Below are 19,715 nucleotides of genomic sequence, written 5' to 3'. Positions count from 1 at the left end.
ATAAGATGAGCGTGGTTTTAAAGTTGGAGGAAGAAACATCCATAACCTGCACTAACGCTGTTGACACCACTCTGATAGCTGAGAATGCAGATGATCTGCAAGCTCTAGTAATGAAAGTCAAGGAGCACAGTGAAAAAATGGGACTACAATTAAATGTAAAGACGACGAAACTAATGACAACGGGTACAGCAAGCAGCCTCAGAATTGACAATGAAGACACTGACGTGGTGGGTAGCTTCTGCCTTTTAGGATCAACTGTCAACAGGAAAGGATCCAGCAGTCAAGAAATAAGCCACAGACTAGCACTCAGCAGGGTTGCAATAAGAACATAAGAACATTAGAACAGCCCTGCTGGATCAGGCCCAAGGCCCATCTAGTCCAGCATCCTGTTTCACACAGTGGCCCACCAGATGCCTCTGAGAAGCCCACAGGCAAGAGGTATGTGCATGCCCTCACTCCTGCTGTTACTCCCCTGCAACAGGTACTCAGAGGCATCCTGCCTTTGAGGCTGGAGGTGGTCTTTAGCCCACCTTGGAAAGGATATTTAGATGCCGTTACCTGTCTATATCCACAAAGATTAGAATCATTCCGACAATGGTTTTTCCCGTGACACTCCATGGATGTAAAAGCTGGACTTTGAGGAAGTAAGATAGAAAAAGTATTGATGCTTTTGAACTTTGGTGCTGGAGAAGACTTTTGAGGATACCACGGAAAGCCAGGAAAACTAACAAATGGATCCTAGAACCAATCAATCCAGAATTTCCACCCGCGGTACAAATGACCAGGCTCAAACTATCATACTTCGGACTCATGTGAAGAACCAGCTCCCTTGAGAAGTCCATAATGCTGGGAAAAGTTGAAGGAAAGAGAAGAAGAGGACGGCCAGTAGTAAGGTGGATGGACTCGATGACGACACCAACGAATGCACCAGAGAGAACTAAAAGGCCAAGTTGAAGACAGATCACTCTGGAGAGAATCTATCTATGTGGTTGCTAAGAGTTGACACCAACTTGACGGCACTTAATCAATCAACCTCGCTTATACTCTACATTGGGCCTTGGCAAAATTATCAGAATTAATGAGGGACACTAAGGAGGGGAGAGGAAAAATTGGCTTCTCCTTTTCCCTAAAGATGCTAGTCTAGGTGCCTTGGTTACATTTCTAGGTGCCATGGCCCCCTGATATCTGGGATGTGGCAAGCCCCGACTTAAGCAAAATTAAACTTAACAGGATACCTTCTCTGCCTGGTGCCTGCCTATGTTTCTTTCTGAGCTTGAAGTATTTTGTGCTGGCACTGAGAAAAGAAAATGAAAAGTCACCATACATAAGCAGAGGGTCACTTCACACAGACTCTTTGCCACATTAGAAATGCTGCTGTTTCTCACCATTTCAGTCTCTTTGCAATTGCCAAGCTGGCAGAAGTTGAATCAACTTGACCTGTAGACATTGGATGGATTTTGCCCAAGAATGTTATGGGTAATTGTAGGAGCAGTTTAGTCAGTTTCCCTATGCTGACATAAGATTGGTGGTTATGACTTGTTTTAATTAAGGTGCATTCAAACTAAAACTGGAAGAGTCTCTATTGTGTTTGCCACTTATAAAGGACAGATGGCTTCATCTGGACTGCTGTCCATTTGGCATAACTCTCAAGCACAACATAAAGCTTGAACCAGAGTAAATAAGGGCCTCATGTTAGTTCTCCAACTATTCAGATGTTTTCCTGTTTCAGCAAAACACTTATATTGCAAACCATTTTGCATATCGCACAGTCTTCAGCAGCCTAAACACTTCCCCGCTAAATAATATTATGCAAAACTGAAACAAGATTCCTACGAAGTTCTAGAGTTGCAGTGGCGTGGATGTTGTGCATATTCAACATGCTTAGACACATGCCAGATTATGGTTTCAATTTTTATGCTAGTCCAAAAGACTAGAACAGCCATCAATTCCAGTGGCCACTTGAACTTATTTATATTCCAAATTGTTGGATTTGTTTGCTGCTCTTGTTCCAACATGCTGCTTAGCCAACATCAGTTGCAATTAAAGGAGCTGGCAATGTTGCATGGGAAGTATGCATCATCATCACAATTTCCATCCTTAGCCAAACCAACCCTGGTCTGCTCATTACCATGACGAGCGGACAGGGGTCGGTTTGGCTAGGGAAGGAAATTGTGATTAAAATGGTTGTGTGCATTTTGGGAAAAGAACACCACAATATACACAAGACAAACAGAATTCAAATGTTACCATTTTAATTAGAACTTTATACATCCACCACTTAAAGGATTGTTTCCAGAAAATTGACGTAGCACATAAAAGGTAAAGTGTGCCGTCAAGTCGATTTCAACTCCTGGCAACCACAGAACCCTGTGGTTGTCTTTGGTAGAATACAGGAGAGGTTGACCATTGCCTCCTCCCATGCAGTATGAGATGATGCCTTTCAGCACTTTCCTATATTGCTGCTGCCCGATATAGTACTACACAACAAAACCGTACTACTACAGTAGTTGAACTGTCAGGACAGCTTAGAGGGCCTGGGAGAATAAAGAGGTCTTGGGCCTGGCACCAGACAACAGTGAAGGTGCTAGGCTAGTCTCCCTAAGAAGGCAGTCAGAATGCGGCAACCAAGGCGGGTCTTTCCCAGGTCACCACCTGGCTTACCTCAGACATGGAGTCTGAAGGAGGACCTCCTACGATGACCTGGTATGTTGCACTGGTATGTTGAGATGGGAGCAGATGTTCTTTTATGTACCCACATCCCAAGAACTATGGCCAGACTATCACTGTCCAGAAGAGACCACAGTCGCTGCACCAGCCTAAGCTGATGGATCCTCAGGCCTCTAGTAACAGAACTGGATCTACAAGCATCCTCCAGCCTGTGCATCTGACCCCTTCCAGAACACCATCTTCCCACTCAGATGAGCCACCTGAACTTCCATTCTTTTCAGGACTAAGATACAACACACATAAGCATCTTAAAACAGAGTTTCTTCAGTGATGCTGAAGCAGCCCCAAGTCAACCCAATTTACTATCTATGCACATTTACTCCAAAGTCTCAACAAATTCATTAGAACTTATTCCCAATACGCCTAGACAGCTCTAGCCTACCTGCTCTCATTCTCAAACAAGCTAGATAAGGACATTTCAACTGCTGTCCTGCTATCCTGAATGCAACGCCCAGGCCTCCAATAGGCTCAAACTTTTGTGAGGTATGACTATGCTACGGACCCACCTATGGCTAACATGCATTTTCTGTGGTCCTGCCAGTCACAGACACAGCTAAAGTCCAGTCTGAGAATCTTAAGCAAGTAAGCTAGCTATAATCAGATATAAGAGCAAGCTTATCATATTGTTCTCCTATGTTTACAACTTGCAACACTTCCAGTTCATGTATGCCAAAAGAAGTTAAATCAACATGGTTACAGCTTCCCAATCTAAACATATATGATTAAATTGGAGCACAAACACAAGATGCATTTGCTAGACGTTTAATGGGTCTGTTTTCCCCTAAATGTTTTTCCCCCAACGTTATTACAGCGGTCTGATCCAAATTAGAAGGCTCAAAGCAACAGATTGTCAACATAAGTCCAAAGGATAAATGAAAACTGTTGTTAAGAGCACTAGAAAATGATTACTGGAAAGCTCTACATACTGTGTTTTGAGAGCCAGAAAGGGTAAAGTCTCTAAATTGCTCATTTTAAAAACAAGAAGAGTCACTGGAAGGGAAAAGGTGAGAAGTGAACAAATTGACATTGCAGAGCTTTCAGACACTTCCACTAGGAAAGCCCCTTAACCCTCCATATACAATCCCCCTCTCTGGGGTTGAAGGTATTTATTGCAACACACACTGCTGCATTTCAACACCTTGTTGAAATGGGACTATCGAGAATCCCAAATCCAAGAAAGATCTTTTGCTTTCCTCCCCTTAACAAGTGAAAGGGGGTAAGACCCAAGTTATTTTTAATTTTTGTGCGGCGCCTATTTTAGGCAGTTTATCTATCCCAGTAAAGCAGATGGTAAGAACCACGAAGGCATTTTGGTAAATTAGGTAAAGGGTGTCGTCGAGTCAGTGTCGACTCCTGGCACCCACAGAGCCCTGTGGTTGTCTTTGGTAGAATACAGTTTGGTAGAATACAGTTTACCATTGCCATCTCCAACGCAATATGAGATTATGCCTTTCAGCACCTTCCTATATCGCTGCTGCCCAATATAGTTGTTTCCCATAGTCTGGGAAACATACCAGCGGGGATTCAAACCGACAACTTCTGGCTTGATAATAAAGTCATTTCCCCACTGCACCCTTAGGTGGCTTACACATCCAATAAATCCTTAATCAAAATTACAAACAGAATATACAGGCAACTGACAGTGAAGAATCTCTAGGAGAGACTTTTAAAGTTTAAGACCGACACAAATAGAAGTCAAGTCATTTTCAACAGAGAAATTAAACTCCTTCAATAAGAAGGGAGCTGGTCTTGTGGTAGCAAGCATGATTTGTCCCCTTAGCTAAGCAGGGTCTGCCCTGGTTGCATATGAATGGGAGGCTAGAAGCGTGAGCACTGGAAGGTATTTCCTTCAGGGGATGGAGCCGCTCTGGGAAGAGCAGAAAGTTTCAAGTTCCCTCCTTGGCAGCATCTCCAAGAGAGGGCTGAGAGAGACTCCTGCCTGCAACCTTGGAGAAGCCGCTGCCAGTCTGTGTAGACAATACTGAGTGATATGGACCTATGGTCTGACTCAGTATATGGCAGCTTCCTATGTAATGTTGGTCAGACCGAAGATATAATGGGATTTTAATCAAGCCAGCACTATTTCCTTCCACAGCAGGGTGGTGGTGGTGGAGAGAAAGAGTGCTTTAATTTGGATCATGTTCATAGATTCATAACCCCTGCCAAGTGGGCAAAGTGTTGACCATTTTTAAAGCAGTGGCTCACATATTTAGCAGGGGCAGCAAAGCAAGTGTCCCTACTGAGCTCAACATACCAGCCCTCCCAGGGATGCCTTTTTGGGACAGAGAACCAGGTTCTCATTCCTTCTGCTATGCAAGCCGCTTTACAAACGTTTGCCGAAAAGTGGTGTATATATCCGTTGTGACACTATCTCTACCTCTGGAATCTTCAAGTCAGTTTAGTAAACCCGCAGGAACTAGCTACCAAGTATTTTCAGATGACGACTGGCATCTTTAAACACAATTTCTAACTGCAACAGGTTTGGCTAGATTCCCAAATGAGGAGGCATTTGTCCTTTTTTTAACTCATGTCTCACCTCCGACAGGATTGTCTTCCTCAAGTCTGTTACATTCAGATTTGACCAAATCGCTCTAAACTAGATTATGTTAAAACAAACTGCATGGTGACATAATGAAACCTTGTTAAACATAACTCCACCTGGAGTATTGTTACAGTATAGAAAGCCCATTCAACATTTCCTGCAGATGTTACGTTCACAGGCATGATTCCAAATTACTCAACTAGTGTAACCTTAGCAAAAGGGGATTTATTCCCTTCAAAAATCATTGGGTGGGATAAACTGCTGGATGAAGGAAGAGCTACAGCTGTTTTATTCAGCATCCTATCTACCAGTGAGCCACAACTTAATTTTTCCTCCAAGGCAGCCTCATGAGTGTTCAGTTTCTCACTAAAAGCAATTTAAAAATGTCAATGTCAAGACAATTCCCCCTAATACTGCAATGCCATTTCCTATTGTGATCCTGCTCGTTAGCATTAGGTTGCTATAAATGGCTTAAGGTTTGGCCACATGACATTGCAGTCATGTGAACAACCAAACCCCCAGCTTTGCAGCTTACTATAAAAATGGGTACGGAGCAACAGAAACTTAATATTTTAACCCAGCACTAGGAGATGCAGCAGAGTGCCTCCTGTGCACCAAGTTCTATTAATATCAAACAATATAAGGTCATAGGTTTAAATGCAGAACCACCATCAAAACTGCCTGACAGCTCTGGGAAACGCCACTATTTCAGCAGGAATAACTGCTGCATGTTGAACAGAACAGATTGCCATGCCTTCTCAGTTTATAATTCCCTTTTTCATGCAGGAGCAGGAAGAGCACAAGCAGCTTCCGGTAAGCTAAGTGTGAGCAATGACACTTATAGGTCAGAATATGGGGATTATTATTATTATTTATTATTTCTACATTTATATCCCGCTCTTCCTCCAAGGAGCCCAGAGCGGTGTACTACATACTTGAGTTTCTCTTTCACAACAACCCTGTGAAGTAGGTTAGGCTGAGAGAGACGTGACTGGCCCAGAGTCACCCAGCTAGTTTCATGGCTGAATGGGGATTTGAACTCGGGTCTCCCCGGTCCTAGTCCAGCACTCTAACCACTACACCATGCTGGCTCTCCCAACTCCCATCAGCCCCAGCTACAATATATTGTGGCAGGGGATGATGCGAGTTCATCATCTGGAGGCCCCCAGGTTGGGAACCACTGATACACTCAAACTGAAATAAAGGTTCCTTTCTTGATGTTATAAAAACAGAGTCCACATTTAACAAAATAAAAGCAGGCCTCTCTCCCAGCCTGGTCAAAGTTGTGAAGATTAAGGTATGCCAAGGATGCAGTCTCTGAACAGCCCAAGAGACACCACACTCCCCTCTCAACAAGGGAAGGAATTATTTGAAAGTGGAGTGACATAATGGATCTCCTGGGGAAACAGATGCAAGGCTGAGCTCATCGACATAAGGCTTGAATGCTTATCTTTTTCCAGGAACAATAAATGGTTAAAGTATGGTAGATGTCTAAAAGACAGGCCTGGAACATACTGTAGTGGTATATCCCCAGCCCCTAACAAAAGTGCTGCTATTCAGGGCTTCAGCCAGCCCTGCAGGGGAGGAGGGACAGGTTTCAGGAGGATGGGGGAAAGAAAAGCTTTTTTCTGACATCCTCCTGAAACCTAGCCCCACTTTGCTATAACAGAAAAGGGTTCAGTTGGGGGGCTGGTTGCCATTCCCATACTCAACACCTTTTTGCTTGGGGGGGGGAGAAGAGGAGGGTCTGCAGAATAAGCAACAAAATTTGCTTCTTCCATCCTTCCCGCCCCCCACATGAAACCAATTGGCACAGAATGCGGAAGAGCATTCTTAAACTTTGTTGCCCATATTTCCCAACACTAATTCCCGCCTCCCCAGGATACTATGAGCCATTAAGAGACTCAAGCAGGCCAATTTCCTCTCCCTCTCCTCCATTGTTTTCAACATCCGCAATATTTTTCATGGCTTAGCTCAGGGGTCAGCAAACAACCCCCCCCCCCGGGTGCAGGTATCCAAAGTGGCATGCAAAATACCTTTGAGTGGCACTCACACTGCTAGAAAGACCGGCCACAACAATACTCATGGCCTGCATCCGGATCGGCGGCAGCAATCACTCTGGATGTCCGGCCCTCCTGAATGTGAGTACTAAAAAAAAAATGCACACTTGTGGGGAGGGGGATGGCAGACAGCACAGCCGGAGAGATGGCTGCCACCAGTCCTGGATGTCTGTTGCCCACTGCAAGCAGTGACACCAGCCACAAGCAGACAGAGGCCATCATAGTGTTCCTCACACACAGGTTCTCTCTCTCTCTCTCCTCTCCAGCAACTAAACTCTGTGCTTTGTTTGCTCCTGAAATGGAACAGACAAAGCACAGATGTTTACCAAAGGACGGATGGACAGACAGACAGACCAGCCAATGATGCCTAGCGTTGGCTGGAGAACAGTACTCAACAGTGCAGGGAAGAAGAGAGATGGCGATCAGCACTGGGCTTCCAAAAAATCGGCCAAACCTTGGGGTGAAATGTAGGGGGAAGCTCCCTAACATGCTCTGCTGCTCCCCAATTTGCGCTGTGCCCTAGAATGCCCCCAAATCAGCCTAAAATCACCAGTTTTTTTCTTTTCACTGAGCTATTCTGAAGCTCCGAAACACAAAATTGTCGCAGGAAAAGACCACCAAGGTCACTTCCGGCCACCCCCAACCCGTGGATACACGAGGTCAACTTGTTCCCACCACCACCATTCCCTTATTTTTTTAGCACATGCTGAGGTTGCCTGTCTTTTACCCAACCGTGGATATGCAAATCTGCAGATAATGAACCCACAGCTATGAACTATGCAGAACAGAGGCATGGTTTTAGAGGTGTCAATTTCACCAAGGTCAGGTGTGCAGCATCATTCAGCAGTTAACCATTTGATTATGAAACTGACAGAGCATTAGCCCAGCTTTCAGGGCAGCAATCTAAATATGCTACTGAGCTTGATTCAACATGCAGTGTGTCACTTGCTTCCTCACCTGGGGATACATGCAACCGAGTACAAACTTGCGCCCCACCAATTCTGCATTCACAGAACTCTTGAGAAGTTTGCTTAAAGCTCTCCCGTAGAACCAGCAGCCATTCAAGGCTAGAAAAAAGGCAACAGCCATGTACAGTATGATGCTGCTTCTCCAACAGGGCATTCAGTAGGCACCCAACACAAGGAAGCAGTGCATCTTTCTAGAAATCTATACATTTCCTGTCGAAGTTGTGGCTTAAAAGTGGCTACTTTTAGCCACAGTCAGTTGGAGGAAGAGGCAGCTGTACATGTTAGTAATATATTACAGCCAGGAAACCAAAGTATTACTCACATCATGAACTCAAGACGTAGGACTTCATTGTGTTGGTTGCCAGTGTTCCCACTCCTGAATGTCCTGCTGGAAACCAGTATTGTGCGGTCACCTTACCCCCCCCCCCCACACACACGCGCACACACACACAAAGTCCATCTTCCAGCCTTAAATGGCTACTGGTGCGGAGGCACTTGTGGGGGGAAGTGGCACAGGGGCTGGATGCCCACCCACTTAAACTCCCATTTCCACCCACTGAAACCTGCGTGTAAAGAGCTTTGAATCAAGTTACGTTGGAAATCAAATTAAGTAGTTCAAAACAAAACCCTAGAAGGTTTCCTGTTAGAAGCAGTGAGCCAAAAGCAGCTCCTTTTAGCCACAGTCAGTTGGAGGAAGAGGCAGCTGTATGAGTCGGTAATGCATCACAGCCAGGAAATCAAAGCATTACTCCCATGAGCTAAGGCTGCGACCCACAGATGCCAAGCCTTGAACACAAATCCTTCCCCTTAGCACTGCTACACTGCCAGATCAGCCTGGCACCCCATTCCAAAGGTCTGCTAGGCTGCCTTGTGCTCTGCTCACAAGCTGCAACCTTCAATAGCTGGGCTACAATCCAGTGTTGTGGTTCTCATGCAACACTCAGGCCAATCTCTCCGCCAGCTCCATGTTAATGCAACAGTCAGGCATGATTTCAATAGCCATGCCTTCCTAAGGGACACGGCTGTAGGGTCCGCAGTGAACCACATGCTTTGCATGCAGAAGGTCTCAGGTTCAATCCCTGGCAGCTCTAGGAAAAACTCATCTGAAGGTCTGGACAACCACTCAGTGTTCCCTCTAACAGGGATTCCCAGATGTGGCTGACTACAGCTCCCAGAATCCCCAGTTGCAATGGCTTTTGTTTGAGGATTCTGGGAGCTGTAGTCAACAACATCTGGGAATCCCTGTTAGAGGGAACACTGGAGCTACTGCCTCTTAAAGTGTAAAGTGTGCCATCAAGTTGATGTCGACTCCTGGTGCCCACAGAGCCCTGTGGTTTTCTTTTGGTAGAATTAAGGAGGGGCTGACCATTGCCGCCTCCTGCGCAGTATGAGATGATGTCTTTCAGCATCTTCCTATCTCGCTGCTGCCCGATATAGTACCAGCAGGGATTTGAACCGGCAACCTTCTGCTTGTTAGTCAAGCATTTCCCCACTGCGCCACCTAAGGTGACTAAATACTGAGCTAAGTGAACCAATGGTTTGATTCCAAACAAAGCAGCTTCTTACATTCGTAGTTCTGCATGGCATCAGATGACAGCTCTGATTCAGGACACCTCAGCTTTTTGCTTGGTGTCTTTCTAAAGAACTTGACAAATCCCAGGTGCCAGGGAGCCATGGTGCCTAGATATTTATCCATGACACCTAGACATTCAGAGGGGTGCTTGTTTCACCTTTTTTGTCCCAGGCAGCCCTGCTTCTGTTCCAAGTAGGTTACTGGCAAAGTGATGCCCATTCACCCTCCCCCTCCACAATGTCCATCACTAAGTCCATTAATTTTGTCAAGTGTCCATTGCCTGGCTCCTAAATTTTTGGGCTGGCTTTAGAAAGAAAGCCCTTGACACACTCCCAAAGAAAATGCGTCAAGGCTTGTTCTAAAAGTTGCTTTATTCATCAGATCTGGAACCCAACCAAGTATTACGTATCACAAAATAAAATCTATCTGACTAGTATAATTTGTAAACAGCATCTGTGTGGTTAAACTCTAACTTAGTACATATGGAAGCTGTTCCAGAAAATGGAACAACACAGAAAATAACACTTTGGCCAAATTCACACTGTGTCCTGGTATATAAGTTGCACACGGGAACATGGGAAGATAGCCTCAGACACATACAAACACAGGAAACTCTTTAGGTTCATGAAACAAGGTATCCAACATCTTTTTTATGCAGGCAGTTCATTGATAGAACCACATGCTTTCCATCAGCTTTTCCTATGTTCAGCACCTTCAGCTGAAAGGATCTAGGGAAGCAGAGATGGAAAAGGCACTGGCAGTCAGAGTGAACATTTGAGTTTAGATCAGGGCTGCTCAACTTTGGCCTTCCAGCTGTTTTTGGACTACAACTCCCATAGTTCCCAGCCACGGTGGCCAATAGCCAGGCATTATGGGAATTGTAGGCCCGCATCTGCAGGAGGACTGAAGTTGAGCAGCCCTGGTTTAGATGGTCTTTTATGCTGCATTAGTTTATTTTTCAGAGAAGTGGCCATATTATCCCATTAAAGCACAAGAACAAAGAAAGAATTCCTAAACTGATGTCACCCTTTAAAGATAGCTATCAAATGGCAAAGGCAATTCATGCCACAAAAAGAACTGGCCTTTTAAAGTGTGCCGAAACAATCTGTTTCATCATCATTGCTTAGCAAATATAAAATTGTTGTTCAACATACAGCATGGCCAGTGGAAGTAGCCACTGGCCATTTTTATTTTGGATAGATCTTCACATTTTGACCCCAGAATTAAAGCTCTACAGGACCCAAATAAACGAAGGACTGGGGTCTACCATGGGCAGATGATGACCAGTGGAAGGGCCTTCTGTGTTGTGGCAACCTGCATATGAAACACCTTCTCAGATCATGATTTTCTGCTGCCAAGTTCACTGTCCTTTTGGCACCAGGCAAAGGAACTGTTTATTTGCCCAGGGTTTCTAACACTTTTCTCATTCTGTCCCGCTTTCAGTTTTAAATTAAGTTTCTGTGTTGCATAAAACAACATACAACAACCACCCCAAGTGCTTTTAATTTAAAGGCAACATATTTATTAAAATAAAGAGAAATATGACATGGCAAAAGTGAATCATTCAATACCAAGGATTGGATGCTCAAAATATTAAGTTAAAACCTAACTCCCCAGACAGTCAGTGGCCCAAGCTGGCTGAAGTCAAGGCCATCCATTGAGGGAATACAAGAAAGACTGCAACAACCAGGGAAGTGGCAAGTGCCTTCTAGCTGAGATCCAGCGGAGTCTCTTCAAATGAGCCTACACACTAGTGGATGGAACTGAAAGCCCAGGGTCTGGACAACTGGAAAGGAAAGATCGTGCCATCGAGTCAGTGTTGACTCCTGGCAACCACAGAACCATGTGGTTTTCTTGGTAGAATACAGGAGTAGTTTACCATTGCCTCCTCCCTCACAGTATGAGATGATGCCTTCCAGCACTTTCCTATATCGCTGCTGCCCAATATAGGACTTTCGCATATTCTGGGAAACACACCAGTGGGGATTTGAACCAACAGCCTCCCACTCTCTAGGCAGGTTGCTTCCCCGCTGTGCCATTAGGTGTCTCCAAAGTGAGTAAGAGGACCAAATTCATACCACTGGATGCAAAGGGGGGGGGGGAGATGAGGCACGAAAAGCAGCTCTTCAGCAGTTACAAATCAGGAACTCCCCCACCCCACCCCACCCCTATGTACTTTGTCAAAAAGAAAGGTCAAGGTCAAGTGTGCCGCACAATTTATTGCCCCATTCTCATTTTACTCCTGTATGTAACACGAGGTTTCAAGCCCACATTAGCAGTGGCTGCCTGCAGAACAGCTACCACAAAATTAAACTTGCCCAAGGCAAGATCTTGGGGGTTCACCACGCAAGAGGTCAAAAACCATCATTTTGCCATTTGCCTTCCCAGATTCCACCACTACTACTGCGATTACCCCAAGGGTGTCCCTCAAGCCAAAACCATTTCTCCACTACCACCACACTTCATCACTCCCACTGTGGAACCAACTTCACAGTCAGCCCACCTCCCAACACACCCTACTCAAACCCTCTTACCCAAGATGGCCCTGAGTAACCTATTAAGCAGATGCCATGCCAGCCCTGCTCCATCAAATAAACACCACACTGAAGTTCTTTTATAAAGGAAGCCCAAAGGCTGCTTCCAAGCCACCCCTAGCCTCAAATGCAACCCTTGCTCCTTCCCAAAACCGCCATGAACCCACCCTGCACCTCCAGGCCATCCCAAGATAGTCACTTGCACTTGGGAATCCTCCAAATACTGACCCAGCTCCACTCTGCCCCAAGGGAGTTACCACTCCCCACCCCACCCCCGGCAACAAGACTCAAGGCCCCTTAATTGCTCCGATGAACAGAATTTAACAGGTGTGCCTTCTAGCTTGAAGATACGAATACAATGAATATTTATATACCGCTTTTCAACTAAGGTCCAAAAGCCGGTGCATGAATATAAATAAATGAAATGGCTCCCTGTCCCACAAAGGGCTCGCAATCTACAAAGGAAATATAAGATAAGACACCAGCAACAGCCAGTAGAGTGATGCTGTGCTGGGGACGGAGAGGGCCAGTTGCTCTCCCCCTGCTCATTAGAAGAGAATCCCCACCTTTTAGAAAGGTGCCTCTTTGCTCAGTTAGCAGGGGATGGTGCAGTGGGGTGGGGGGCCTGCAATTATTAAACACCAGTATTATTAAACAGAAGTGTTTAAGATCCATGAATTATATCAAGAAAATAAAGGGGAAACCTTGCACAGCACTGCAGGGCTTCAATATACCTTCAGTCACATGGCGGGCAGAGATCAACAGGTGAAGCGTTCCAACACTGCACCTCCAGAAAGAAAGTGCACCCACTAAATATCTACTAGGTACACAGCCGGCAAAAGCACAGGAACACTGTAATAAAGTGGCTACCCTATCTATCTCTCCTCTCCCAAAGAGTAAACTTCATTAGTGCAACTCTCTGCACAAGTTTGCTAGACTTTACTGGCCCTATATTGTTGTTAACAGAACCCAACCGGCAGAAATGGAGCAGATGAGGCTTCTTCTTGCCATGCAGGTGATGGAAGTGACTGGAGCCAGAGAAATTAGCACAACAAAGCCTATTCAAAGTGGTTGCTTACCTCCATCAAAGGACCGCCAACTATTGAAGCAGCCCTTTAAACTTGGAACTTCTGTGCAGTAAATACATTTTTGTTCCACACCATGGAAAAGCTTTGCCAGTTTGACTACTGCTGACCACACCTCTATAAAGTAGTAAGTACATGGGCCAGAGAACTTGGCAACCCCAAGCCTGTCTGCATGGTACAGGAATAGGGCCAGTGAAAGAAGCTGGCAACCACAGGCCTTCCAAAAGCCCAGTCAAGGCATTCTCCTCCTCTCTCCTGCCAGGTGCCCCCCCCCACCAAAAAAAAAGCCTTGCCATCTTGTGAACCAACCCCTGCAGCTGCTGCCCGTTTAACACCATCAAGGTCTGCACTGATGGAGCAGGGGATCACATTTAGGATAATTACCTCCCTGCCATGAAGCAGCTTCCTACATCTCAGTCTGCCCTTAAAACTGTATGGTGAATTGTGCTTTAAGGGCGGGGCAGATTATTGTACCCTTTCCCCACAGGCTGCTAAATTACACAAAAGGGCAATATATGAATCACCTGTGTATGTATGCAAGGATAACAAAGTGAGCAGAAGTTTAAAAAACCCGAACAGAACAGATACAAGAGGAGGTGTGTGTACAGAAGAAGGATGCAATAATTTTTTATAACTAGGAAAATATACAAGTAGAACATGTGTACTATATACAGAGTGAAAAGATGAGTGGGGTGATCTGTAAATAAATACAAGAACAAAAGTTACAAGTAGAACCTGCATATAATGAAAAGGCAAAAATGAGTTGAGTAGCTGGTTTATAAAGAACTACAACAGGAAGATAACTAGAAAAGCAAAAGATACAGGCAGAATCTGTGTAAAATGGAGATAAAAATGAACAGGGTAGTTAGTTTATAAATAAATAACCCCCCAAAAGGTAGAATGTGTGTATGAAGAGACAAAATGAGTTGAGTAGTTTATAAATAACTAGAAATGCAAAAACCAAAGAAAATGTGAATGTGTTTATAAACAAAAGCAAAAAATGAACAAAGCAAGAGTTTGTTTATAAATAAGAGACCAAACAAGAGGGTCTGTTTATAAATAGATAGAACATCCAAGAACACGAGGACCACACCAGGAGCGAACGCAGGATGGATAAGTGGAAACAGCAATGCAACCAGCACACATAGGGTTCTCAAGCTCCGGCCCCCCAGCAAGGGACTACAACTCCCATCATCCCCAGCGCCAATGGCAACAGTCATTGGGGCTGGGGGTGATGGGAGCTGTAGTCCAGCGCCATTTGGGGACCGGAGCTTGAGAATCCCTGCAAAGCCTGTAGCGTTTTGCAGCTGGGGATGATGAGAGTCCAGCACCATCCAGGGTCACCATCCAGGGATTCCCCGAGCTTGTTGACTACAACTCCCAGCACCCCCAGCTGCAATACCCTTTGCTTGGGGATTATGGGAGTGGCAGTCCACAAGCTCTGGCATCCCCTCTTAGACAGAACACTGCTGCCACCCCCCCCCCACGGTGTTCTGCAGCTGGGGGTGATGGGCCTTGTAGTCCAGCAGCAGCCTCCAGGGACCGGAGCTGCAGAACCCCCGCCCACCCTGCAGCTGGGGGTGATGGGCCTTGTAGTCCAGCAGCAGCAGCAGCAGCCGCCCCCTGCGGGGAGCGGAGCGGGCGACCCCGCCGGAGTGAGAGGCTTCATCAGCAGGCAGAGCCCGCAGCAAAGCCAGGAGCGAGGCGGCCGCGGGCCGCGGGGCGGCCTTGGGGGCTGGGGCTGCCCCCCCCCCCTCCTCCTCCTCCTCCTCCTCCCCTCTCCACCCCCCCCCCCGGGGCCCGCACTCACCAGCTTGGGCTTGTTCTTGCTCTCCTCTTCGGGGGCCCGCCCGCCTCCTCCTCCGCCGCCTCCGCCGCCGCCGCCTCCGCCCCGCTTGGGGTTCATCATCTTCCCCGGCGGCGGCAGCGCCTCCTCCTCGCCGCCGGCCCCCGGGCTCTCCATGCCAGCCGCTCCCCCAGGCCGCCTCCTCCTCCGCCTCCTCCTCCTCCCACCCCCCGCTCCTCAGGCCCCCATGGGGGCGCTCACGGACGGACCGCCTCTCCCTCCCTCGCTGGCTTTTGGCCGCCGCCTCGACCCCCGCCCGCCCGCCCGCCCGCCCGCCTGTCAGGGCAGCCGGCGCTCCTCGCTGGCTGCGCGCTCCCTCGCTCCCTGGCCGGCCTGCCTGCCGCGCATGCGCGTCTTCTCCCTCCGGGCGGGGGAGAGGAGAAGCGAGAGACAGCCGCTTGCGCCCTGGGAGGAGGGAAGGACGGCAGCGCCCTGCGCAGGCGCAGGCGCCCGAGGCGGTGGCTGAGGCGACGCCCCTGCCCACCCCCCGGAGGGAGGGGGGACGGGAAGGAGGGCCCGGAAGCGGGGGAGAGGAGAGAGGGCGCCGCGGCTCCTGAAGGCGAAAGGAAGGGACTGGCGGAAGTGGGTGCCCGGCTGAGGGGGGGGAGGAAGAGATGAAAGAGGAGGAGGAAGGAACAAAGAGGGAGGAGGGGAGGGAGTGGGGGGCGCAGGGCCTGCGGGGGGCCTGGGGGAAAGGCTGGGCACAGGCTGTCCCCCTCCGCCCTTAGTTGTAGCTGGCCAGTGCCTCTGTCCCTCTAGGGCAGGCAGGGCAGGTGGCAGTCCAACAGGAAGAGCTTCTCCAAGGCAGGTCCACCACAACACACAGAAATTGGCATCAGTTGAATTGCTGCCTGCCTTGGAGGGAGAGGAGGAGGAGCTGTTACAGCTGTATCCACTACAACCCACTCCGTGGTCTGGGTAAGGGTTTATTTTATCGATCGATTTATTTTTTTTTAATTTAAAACATTTCTTCACCACCCCGAACGTGCGTCTCTGGGCAGTTTACGGTTAAAATCAATTAAAACACCAAATCAATGAACAATTGAAATCACTGAAAACATTGAAGACGCAGTATTAAAATTATTCAAAACTATCAATCTAATTAAAAGCCTGGGTGAGTAAATAAAAGTTGCCAGAGATGGGGAGGCTCTTGTTTCAACAGGGAGCACGTTCCAGAATCCAGGGGCAGCGACGGAGAAGGCCCGAGGGAGGGAGCAGGGCGAAGCTCCTCAGGGAGGGCGTTCCAAAGCCGAGGGGCCGCAACCGAAAAGGCCCTGTCTCTGGTCCCTGCCAACCAGATCTCTGTCAGTGGCAGGGCCATGTGCAGGGCCTGAGACGATGAACGGAGGGCCCTGGCAGGTTCATATGAGCAAATGCGGTCCGACAGGTACCCCGGCCCCAAGCCATGTAAGGCTTCAAAGGTCAAGACCAGCACCTTGAATCCAGCCAGAAGCTGACCGGTAACCAACAAAGCGGACGCAGGATGGGTGTGATACTCATGAAGCGACTTGCGCCCATGAGCTTCCTTGCAGCAGCATTCTGGGCCAGCTGAAGACCGACAGCATTCTGGACTCGTTATCATCAACAAACAGTCCTAGTAAGGGAATGGGGCTATGACTCAATGGAAGAGTGTCTGCTTGGCATGCAGAAGGCCCCAGGTTCAATCCCTGGCAGCATCTCCTGGTAGGGCTGGGAGAGACTCCTGCCTGAAACCGTGGAGAGCTGCTGCCAGTCAGTGTAGACAATACTGAGCTAGACGGATCAAGGGTCTGACTCAGGCAGCTTCCTATGTTCCTAACTATTCCAAAGTGTTGTCCAGAACTAACCTTGCAGTTGGTTATTCACGGTTCTCTAGGAGTCACATGCTCTTACTTTGCAATCTCCCCTGATTCCAGAGAAACGGTATCAAGTGGTGGTTAAGCATTAATGACGAAAAGGCATTCTGCACATGCTCATCATAGGCAATTATTATTCTTTCACCCCTTACAAATATGGAACTGGCCTTGAAAATAGATTCCAGAGCAAATGCCTTGATGAACCCTGTTTCAAATTAAGTTGTGCCGTTTCTGCTAAAAGAGGATATTGTTATTAATAGGAAAACAATATGGCCTTCCAATCATATTGGAAAACCATATTGAGCTGGAGGAATGTAAACTTTGGCAGATAATTGCAATGAAAAATTTACAGATCTAAACATCTGTAAAGATCCAAAGATCTAAAATCATTAAAGATCTAAAATGGATTATTTTACTGATGCAGTGTTAGTGTATTCTGTTTGAGAGCAACATAGAACTGTACAGGGGAATTGATTTAAAGCAATGTGATTTAAATCAATTATTCAACTCATAAATTTAAAGCACTAAGAAAAAGACTGATTCATATGTTCCCGTACCCATTCTACACATTCTAATTGCTTGCAATAATGACGGAAACATATTCATTTGTAAGTAAATGGAGCTAATATATAACCTAGGAGCATAAACCAAAACCTTTTGGCATGCAGTAAGCGACATTCTTTTGCATTACAGAATTAAATCCACTTGTGGTGCAACTGTGACATGGTGCCGTTGTGAAATTAATGGAGTTGCCTTTTACTCTATCTGTACATATGAAGGTCAGTAAGCAAGATTATTTAGTTGGCAACTAACAGTGGCGCATGCGTAGAATGGAGCTTGCACACAAGTAAGTGTGTGTAGCAGTGCATTCTAAATATCCACAATTCTTCAGAAGTAGGGGACTACTCCTTAAAAACCCAAACCAGTAAAGCTATTCCCACAATTAGTAGAAAGCGGGCTAAGGGAACCTAGCCCGCATTCTACTGATCGTCAGCACCACCGGGTGAGCCTGTGGTTCCCAGGCGGCTAGCCCAACTAATTCCCCCTCCCCTGAAATGAGGGTAACGGAGCAAGAGCTCCATTAACATTATTCTTTTGCTTGTGTGCCGCCACGGTGTATGGCAACACACGAGTAGACCCCTGACCCAGAGGCTACAACCAGCCTCCCGGCCTTAGGGGTCTCTCCAGAATGCCCTGCACGCTCACCCAGGGCATCCTGGAACTCCCAGGGGCCGGGCAGCCCCCAATCCCCACGGCTTCCACCGGCTCCGTGATGGAGCCAGCAATCGTGTGGGCGGCCGATACGGCTGTCCAGGGCTCTTCTGCAGACCCGCCAGAAGCTCTTCTCACTGATTGTGAGAAAGAGCTTCAGTGTTTCTCTTCGGGCCGGATTGTGTCCTTGCTTGACATCTAAACTTAAGCATGTTTAACCCGCATTATTTTCTATGGGAGAATAAAGCAGACTAACTCTGTGTGTTTGACAAAGGGTCATGAAGTCAGTATTAAAAGACTATGTTGCATCTGACATGGAAACATCATGTTCATCCTTTTCCTGGGAAAGTGTCGTGCTGGTCCTAAGAGCCGTTTTCAAGTATGCATGTTGAAATTGATTAATATTTGGAGGTAATGTAATTGACTAGAAGTGCTCCAATCCATTCCTGAGGCTATGTCAGACTATTTAATTCCATTATTGACCTTAAGCCCTACCTGGAGATGAATGGAGTTCAGCTAGGTTTATTTTTGGCTCTACCTTCCAACCTTGAATCAGTGACTTAGGGCCAAATTAGGCATGGCTTTAATCATGTCTAGCCCTAGTGTGTTTGCTTTTCCCTCTCCCCATGTAAATAGCTTGGCTGGGGGTTGAGTCCGCTTGGTTGGGAGTACCATGGTGCAGGCCCAGAAGGACTTCAATTTGTGCAGGACGTATCAGCGACACCACCAGTTTTCTTCTGCATTTCAACTCCTAACCGTAGTCAATAGCAATATCAGGGTTAAGAACTGCCGTTGAAAGGTATGATCACCGTAAATACTGTAGTTGCAAACACGCTGAACTTCAGCAGTAGGTAATGGCATTGGCAGCATCCCAGTCCTGTTACAACAATCATAAAACTGTAGTACTGAGCATTCATTTTTATTAACTATGCAGTGCATAAAATGAAGTCTTTACTGTGTGGCAGTCTACTGAAGGGATGGCAACTAATTATGTTGATTAACGGAGTTCCCTTGAGCTTTTCGCCGAGGGCAACAAACAAATCGGCCTGACTTCTGTCCGCAGGTTCTCAGGGCCAATAACCAGGCATACCTTGAGCATCTTTGATCTGAAGTTACTATTTTTCACTGACCCTTATTACTCTAATGAAATCAGAGTCACACGAAGAGTTCTTGCTAAGCGTTTTCTTGCGACAGAGGGCTTCATTCGCCAGATGAATTTTAGGAATGTAGGAAGCTGCCTTATACCAGGATTGTCTACACTGACTGGCAGCCGCTCTCCAAGGTTGCAGGCAGGAGTCTCTCCCAGCCGTGCCTGGTTGAGTGAGCCTGGAAC

At 47.0% G+C, this 19,715-nt stretch overlaps 1 protein-coding gene, 1 long non-coding RNA gene and 1 other non-coding gene across 9 annotated transcripts in view; 2 read left to right on the top strand and 1 right to left on the bottom strand.

Moving 5' to 3' along the window:
- The window catches only part of DIAPH2 (diaphanous related formin 2), a 312,070-nt gene extending 296,511 nt beyond the window's left edge, over nt 1-15,559 (bottom strand). For 2 of the 4 annotated variants that reach the window (XM_053274417.1, XM_053274419.1), the window contains exon 1: nt 15,300-15,558. In XM_053274417.1, the coding sequence (XP_053130392.1) occupies nt 15,300-15,452 (153 nt within the window). In that variant the 5' untranslated portion in view covers nt 15,453-15,558. Of the gene's footprint in view, nt 1-13,483; nt 13,735-15,299 lie in introns of those variants that run through there. The other 2 variants (XM_053274418.1, XM_053274420.1) reach the window with 2 other exon arrangements.
- Nucleotides 15,560-15,974: 415 nt separating this feature from the next.
- The window catches only part of LOC128335725 (uncharacterized), a 399,851-nt gene continuing 396,110 nt past the window's right edge, over nt 15,975-19,715 (top strand). For 2 of the 4 annotated variants that reach the window (XR_008311702.1, XR_008311700.1), the window contains exons 1-2: nt 15,975-16,253; nt 17,864-17,949. This is a non-coding gene — a long non-coding RNA (uncharacterized LOC128335725). The remainder of the gene's footprint in view (nt 16,254-17,863; nt 17,950-19,715) is intronic. The other 2 variants (XR_008311701.1, XR_008311699.1) reach the window with 2 other exon arrangements.
- TRNAA-GGC (transfer RNA alanine (anticodon GGC)) lies at nt 16,943-17,014 on the top strand. The gene has a single exon. It is a non-coding gene; the product is annotated as a tRNA-Ala (tRNA).

Source organism: Hemicordylus capensis, chromosome 11 (assembly GCF_027244095.1).
Source record: "Hemicordylus capensis ecotype Gifberg chromosome 11, rHemCap1.1.pri, whole genome shotgun sequence".
NCBI classification, from domain to species: domain Eukaryota; kingdom Metazoa; phylum Chordata; class Lepidosauria; order Squamata; family Cordylidae; genus Hemicordylus; species Hemicordylus capensis.
The sequence above is the reverse complement of the archived record's forward strand: the minus strand, read 5'-3'. Positions and strand labels throughout refer to the sequence as shown.